The 7565-nt window shown below is 49.4% G+C and overlaps 1 protein-coding gene across 1 annotated transcript in view; it reads left to right on the forward strand.

Annotated features, from left to right (window-relative positions):
- The window catches only part of COL22A1 (collagen type XXII alpha 1 chain), a 272600-nt gene that overhangs the window by 81803 nt on the left and 183232 nt on the right, over positions 1 to 7565 (forward strand). Inside the window, exons 13-16 of the mRNA XM_027773278.1 lie at positions 798 to 851; positions 1799 to 1852; positions 4779 to 4832; positions 6324 to 6368. Of these exons, the coding sequence (XP_027629079.1) occupies positions 798 to 851; positions 1799 to 1852; positions 4779 to 4832; positions 6324 to 6368 (207 nt within the window). The remainder of the gene's footprint in view (positions 1 to 797; positions 852 to 1798; positions 1853 to 4778; positions 4833 to 6323; positions 6369 to 7565) is intronic.

Here is a 7565-nt window from a genome sequence, read left to right on the forward strand (position 1 = left end):
CCCTCTCTCTCGGGGGTCACATAACCCCCCTGGCAAAAAAAAAAAAAAAAAAAAGAACAACAACAACAAAACAGGTGTTGGTGCTGGAAGGAGTTAAGAAATTCTGGAGTTCTTTGTGGAAGAGCCCCCAAGCTCTCCCTGAGGAAGCGTGTAGAGGAGGAATGGGGATGAGCGAGTCCAGGTCCCCATTTGCCCCCTCAGCCGCTCCATGTGTTGGCTTGTCACATATGTCTGCAGGAGACTTATTAGAATAAAGTTCGTCTTAGCTTAAAAAGAAATAGATACCTGTTTTCAGCTCGGTGTGATTTTGCCTTCCAGCAGACATACCTGGTGACACTTTGGGTGGCACACTGGGGGTGCTCCTGGCATCTGAGGGTGCTGCTAAGCCTCCCCCGGGCACAGCATGCCCACAGCACAGACTTTCTAGCACAAGGTCTGAGCTGCCAAAGCTGAGAACTGCTCCAGCCCGACCCTCTGCGTTACTTCCTCCCAGGGCGAGGAAGGGCCCGGCCCCGAGCTGGCGAGGGCTGTGGACCAGAGCTTCTCACCCACACTGTCAGGTTCACAGAGATCACTGGGGAACCCTGGGCTAGAGGCCAAGACTGAAGCCTGCAGCCTGCATTTCTCACACCCTCCCAGGGGATGCCCAGACTGCAGGTGGGTGGATCGCCTTTTGAGAAGCATAGTCTTGACTGTTGCTTCCTGCTGGACACTTTCTGCACTTCGCCAGCATTCCGAGAGCCTGTCTCAGTGTCATTGTCCTCATCCTTTGTTAATTGTTCTTCTTTTTGTCCTAGGGTTCCATGGGCCCACCAGGCCTGCCTGGGAGAGACGGCAGCAAAGGCGTGAGAGTAAGTCCTATGCCTGCTCGCTGGCGGCCCTGACCAGACCTCCTGTGTCCTCGAGCACAGTGGTCAGGCCTGAGCAGGGGGCCCTTTACGCGACGATCTTCCCAGACCTTTGCAGTTGGGCCAGATAGTGACAAAAGCACCAGTAGCCATTGCACCCTGGGCATTACTGTATGTCCTTGGGAGATATTTTTGCACTTGGTTGACAAGCAGCCCTACAAAGGGGGTCTTATTATTCCCAAATCCTAGCCTTGGAACTGGCTCCAGTGAGGCAGGGATGTCCCCGAGTCCCTGCTTCATAACTAAGGGAGTCAGTATGAGGCCCACGTAGTACTTGCCCGGCAAGCCAGCCAGCTCTGCTCCGGTCCTCTTCTTCCCACCTGCCTCCCATCTGGGACTGGCTCCAGAAACCAGAGCAGCCAAAAGTCGTCTCAGCTCAAGTGGTCAGTCCGCCTTGGGGAAGGAGGGGCGTTCTCCTCCACTGAGAACCCAAAGAGACATCGGTCCTGGGTCCTCCGCCTCTGTTCCCTTTCCTTCGTCAGCCATGTATGATCAAGTCTCATAGCAGGACCATGACTTGTGAGCACCTGTACATTTATGAACAGGGATCCGAGGTCCTGGGGTCCAGGAGAGAGAGAGAGAGAACCCTCCCATCCAGGTTGCCAACATCTTCTCCATGAAGACAGCGGCATCACACCCCAGTCGCTGTGCTTCGTCCCAGCTCTGCACACATTTAATCTTGTCGGCAGAAATGAGTGGGGTTGAACTAATTCTGTGTGTAGTGAAGCTTGGCTCCTCTGCTTGTAGAAGGAGTTTCCAGGGAGCCTTGGCTCCTGGCCACTGTGCCTGCCTTGTTTCTGTGATGAGTTCTAGGGTGCAGGGAAGGGGTTCCTGGAGATTTGGGGCTGGTGCTCCTGCCAGGCTGACCTTGTGCTGTTTTGTGTGTGCAGGGGGAGCCAGGAGAGCTGGGCGAACCGGGGCTGCCTGGTGAGGTGGGCATGCGGGTAAGTGCCATTGTGAGCCACACTCGCCTCACGTCCCCAGGTCTCTTGTCCTGGCTCAAAACCCATGTTTAGGGTAGAGCAGATCTTACAGGTGCCTGGCTTCGTCTGCCATAGCTGTGTGCACGTTGGCATGTGTCTGCGCACAAGACATGAAGCTTCCTCAGTTCTCGTAAAAATGGGTCAAACATACTTGGTCATTTATCTTTTTCATGTAACGAGAGCAGAGACATCTTTGCACGTCCAGATGCCAGGCCCTGCCCATTATCTTAGTCTACACACGGCATTCCATGACAGGGGTGCCTGTAATTTATATAACTTTCCTTCTATTTATGGTCCTGAAGGTTATAATAAAGACTTATTTTATTGGGAACCAGCAGTTAGTGTAATGGCTATGTTGCTGAACTCCCACGTAGTCGACCGCGGTTCGCATCCCAGACCCGGTGGCTTACAACTCACGCTGGGTGCGTGTGCGTGCGTGCCCAAGATCCCGAGAGAGGAGAATGTAGGAGAAGGGATTGCAGCGTGACCATCCCCCCTGGGGGGTGATTTCTCGCTTTCTGTGCTTTCTGTCTTTATGTCTCTCTCTGTCTGTCTGGCGAGCGCACATGCCCTATAGCAAAAACCTCTCCAAAAAAAAAAATTTTTATTTAACTGTATTTATTTAAATTTGACCAGAGAGGAACAGAGTGAGAGAGAGAGATGGAAAAATGAGAAAATAAGCTGCCAGGTCTGGGACTTGGACCACAGTTGACTATGTGGGAGTCCAACGATATAACCATTACGCCATCTGCTGGTCCTCTGAAGGTTATTTCTAATTTTACTTGTTTTCACATTTGTTTTTCATTTTAAAAATATATGTTTATTTACATTTAATCATTATACATCTTTACACCGTTGAAAATGTTTTTTCTAGTGTGAATACAGTGCATATCAGTCAAGTCATAGATGTTACCATGCACATAATCAACAGAAAACTTTCCGGTTTTGTTTCTGTTCAGTGATTCCCCACCCCGTTACCTACTCCCTCCTGTACTGTTTCTAGTATCTGCAGTTGGCCTCCCTGCTATTACCCCACCCAGCCTTTCAGTTCCTGCCACAGAATGCAGGTGCGTGGTGTACAGTAAGCGAGGACGTGCCATGCCCGTCTTTCACATCTGACTTGCTCCACTTTGCGTTAAACTTTCCATGCTGCTCCATTTTGTATCAAATGTCAGGGGTCCGTTGTTCTTTATGGCTCAGTACTATTCCATAGCATGTATCTGCCACTTTTTTCCAATCCGTTCATCTGCTTTTGAGCATTTGGGCTAATTCCGTCTTAGCAATCGTGAATAATGCTGCAGTAACCCTGGATGTACACGTACTTTTCCAACTGAGTGTTTTCCTCCAACCGTGTAGGAGGGCTCCTGTTCCACCATGGCCTCGCCTCACCAGCTCTTATCTTTTTTTTTTTTTTTTAATCATAGCCATTCTGACTGAGGTGAAGGTAAAGTGGTGCCTCGTTGCCGTATCTAGAGATGTGGCTGAAGGGATATTGAGCATTTTTTCATATGCTCTTTGCTCTTTTGTGTGTCTTTCCTAGAGAGTTATCTGTTCAGCTCATTTGCCTACTTTTTAGTTGGATCATTTATTTTTTTGCGGGTAAGCTGCTTGAGTTCCCTGTATATTCTGGTTATCAGTCCCTCATCTGATATGCAAATATACTTTTCCATTCTGAGGGCTGTCTCTTCACTCTAATTATTGTTTATTTTGCTGTGCAAATCTTTTAGGCCTGATGTAGTCCCACTTGTCTATTTTGGGGATTATAGCCTGTGCCTTGGGAGTCTTATTTATGATGTCTTTGCCTACTCCAGTGTCTCCTAGTCTCCCCTGTGTTTTCCGCCAGTAGTTTTATCATTTGAAGTTTTATGTTTAGATCTTTGATCCATTTTGAGTGGATTATTGTTAGAGGTGAGAGATGGGGGTCCAGTTTCACTTTTCTGCAGGTGAGTGTTCAGGTTGTCTGCACCATGTACTAACGAGATTTTCTTTTCCCTGCTGGGTTGTCGTGTGCCCTTCGTCAGACATCAGTTGGTTGTATGTTTGGGGGTTATTTCTGGATTCATTTGCTTTTCAGTCAAACAGTAATATGTATTCAAATGAGGAGTCTTTGAAAAGTTCAAGGAAAAATGCATATTGTGAAAACTTAATATTAGAAATGATACAAAAATTCTGCACAGATTTCAACATTTTTTATACCAAAATAAACTCATACATTAATTTCATTTTGTCATGAGCTTCTTGAAACCTCATTTGCCCGTGTGTGTGCACACATATGCGTGTGCTTTTCCTTGTGGATAATAATGTCGTTGCAGGAGGACAGGCTATAAGAGATGAGATGCCTTTGGCCAAGAAAGTGCACATTCTCACCCTAGCAGACTTGGTTATCTCCTCTTTAGTTGCTCAAGGTCTATAGCGATTTGTGGTCTGGGTCATGAAGAAGCTCTGGGCTTTGCAGGCTTTGGCTGGGCTCTTCGTTAGGCCCCATTCAGGCTGCACCAACCTTGTGACCAAGCACAGGATTCAGCCATGCTGTTTCAGAAGCTGTGGCTGTACCCAGGGCAGATTACAGGAGAGCCAACGACCCAGGGCAAGGGGGAATAGGAATTAAAGGTCTGGCCTCAGGAGTGTTCAGAACCACACTGCTTTGTGTCCTTTGAAGTCGAGTGGATCTAGGTGTGAATCCACCCATTCCTCCAGGCAGCAGATGGCATGGGCTCCAAACTGAGGAGGGGAAGCTAGGGCCAGGGGTTATCCACTCTGAGACTTGGCGTGAACAGGAGACAGCAGTGGGTCTCACTGCCAAGCACAACTACTGACTGAGCGGCGCTCCAGCTCCTTCCTTTCATTCCCACCCTGAAACCTTTCATTTGTGAACACTCTTCTGCAGGGCCCCCAAGGACCACCTGGACTCCCCGGACCTCCTGGACACGTTGGTGCTCCTGTAAGTAAAGGCGCTGGTCTGGAAGGAGTTTCCTCCCGGAGAATCAGGAGCCAGGCTCCCTGGCAGGCCCTCTGCCTGCTCCTGCACGACCAGGACCTGGTTTGCACGTCCCGATGCTGGTGTGGGCTCTCTTCTCTTAGATGAAATTTTTAAGTACATGGCACTTCATTTTCACCTGATGGACAGGTTTGAGTGCACGTTCCTGGGGACCCATTTCCAGATGACACAGCAGGAAAGAGCTCAGGAATCTGCATTCTACAACAGCACCAACTTTTGGTCTAAAGGAGCCAGTGTAACCAACCTGGCCAGTCCTCCACTCCCGGGAGCAGGTGGATTGCCATGAATGTCCCTGCCCTAGAGCAAGCCAGGCATAAACAGTTTCAGTGTTTCTAGTTCATGAAGGGGTAAGCAAATCCATGAGGCATGTCGGGAGCAAAGGGCCTTCTTGGGCATCTAACTCTGTTCATAAGAAAGATCTGAGATTATCCCCAAAGGAAAGAAGCAGTGTGAAAGGTCATTTTCAAAGCAGCATGCACTGCCTCAAGAGCATTGGAGACTTCTGATCTATGTCTAAGCAAAGTATTTGGAGGGAATTAAAATGGCGCGGGCATCCACGGCCAGAGTGGGCTTGCAGAGCTTTGCCCTTCAGGACAGCTTTGTGTGGCTTTGGCCCTGTGTTCTCTAGGCTGAAGACAACTGTGCTGTTTCTGTAAGTAACGAGTAGTTGCAGGCAGTATCTACTGTCTTTAACGTCCTTTCCACAGAGCTCCAAGGGACCCTTCTACAAAGGAGAGGAGGGAGAGGGGGCAACCACACAGGGAGTTCACGTATTCCACTAGACACATTTACACATTTGACAAGACCCTGCTCTGAACTGCTGGCCACACCTGGAGGCCCTGCCTGGGGAGCCCCTGTGCTCCTTAGTAAGAGTAGTTTAGAAGCCAGAGAGTGATGGCAGAAATGGGAGTGAGGTAGGGTCATTGTATTTGAGATGGTGTGCTCAGAGACGCCTCATCCTGGCTGGTGTTTTATGGAGTCTGAGCATAAAGAGGGAGACGTTTATAGCAGTGCGCCTGTTTGAGTGGATTCAGGGACAGGGCAGTGACCCGGTGGGAGTGGAGGGATGTGATGTAAAGTGATCCCAGATCTTGGTTCAGTGTTCAGTCTCCTTCCTGGAATCCACAATCATGACTGAATAGCAGATGCCAGGTGGCACTAGTGAAAAACTTCGGGCCACATTTCAGCCAGTGACCAGTTGAATACAGAAGCCAGGATATGTCCCAACCTGTGGCCATGAGGTCTGGATGGCCAGGCCAGGGGACCAGATGCAGGGGTTCCTGTATTCCCCTGGAAGTGGCTTGGCCTGGGGGTATGAGTGAGCCCCTCTGCTCTCGGACAGAGCTTCCTGGCAGTCTCTCCATGGGCCGAAGAGGGAAAGCACAAAGAAGCTAGACTGGGCTGTGATGTCACTGCCTCTTCTGTTTCCACCAGGGTCTCCAAGGAGAACGGGGTGAAAAGGGAATTCGAGGAGAAAAGGTATTTACAGTTTACATCAATTGATCAATACAGTCTTCCATGGAAAAGAGGGAGAGGGTGACTGGACCATGTACATGTCTATGTGTGTGTGTGTGTGCGCGCATGCGTGTGCACACAGGGGTATACGTGAAGGTGTGCATATGACAGGCAAAGCACAATGCAGACAGTGTATTAATTCCCTACCCAAAAGGTAAGCTGTGCTGGGACAAATGTGGCATGGGTGTCGCTGCCTTGCCATCGATCCTGTCCACGGACACAAGAGTTTGGCATTTCCTGTCCAGAGAGACTTTTAAAGAGCCCCAGATTTGAATTCCAAAGGTCATGGTTGCTGCCATAAACTGAAAATACATCTATTGGGTTGTTGACATATTTTTCTATGCAAAAATGTGTCATGACTTTTCCAACAATCTTGTATTCGGCAAGTTATGGAACTTCTCTGTTCCTCAGCTGCCCCAACTCAAACAAGGATGGTCGGTAGTGGTTGCTGTGGCCTTGGAGGTCTGCATTTGAGCCTCATTCACCAGGTGGGGACTGGCCTAGGCTGAGGCTCTTCCACGTGCTTAGCCATAGTGGCCGGCATGCTGAGGGGGAGCTCAGGGTGGCTGTCCATTCCTAACCACGCACTGGCTTGTAGTGGAAGAACCCTCAGATCACGTTCTTACCTATGCTAATGCCACGGGCTACTCGCGGCCCAGCTGGGTGGAACTGAGGACTGCAAGCCCACCCACCTCCTTCTCAAACAGCAGCTGGCTCTGGGTCCTCAGCCCCCGTATCCCATGCCCATCCACTGGGTTTCGTAAGGGCTAGGGGAAGTGTTCTAAGAGCTGGGCCTTGGCCTCCTGCTCTGAGCCAAGGCCCAGATGCTCTCTCAGAGCTCAGCCCATTCTGTCTCCTGCTGTACATGTTCCTCTGTTTTTGTAAGATTATTTTTCATTATGAAGTAATTTCATTTTATGTCATTATATCTGAAAAATAATGAAAAACAGCCATCACCCTGCTGTCCTGGTCCGACTACCACAAACATGACAGGCATTTTCTGCAACTTATGCTTACATACGTCATTCCACTTCTCTCGTCGCATGTCCCACGTCACACTGTGCTGTCGGCTGTCCCTCTGTGCAGTGTTTTCTCCTCCTGGGACTTATTTCAACCACAAACATGACAGACATTTTCTGCAACTTATGCTTACATACGTCA

The sequence above is a fragment of the Tupaia chinensis genome, unplaced genomic scaffold (assembly GCF_000334495.1).
Source record: "Tupaia chinensis unplaced genomic scaffold, TupChi_1.0 Scaffold000335_1, whole genome shotgun sequence".
In the NCBI taxonomy this organism is placed as follows: domain Eukaryota; kingdom Metazoa; phylum Chordata; class Mammalia; order Scandentia; family Tupaiidae; genus Tupaia; species Tupaia belangeri.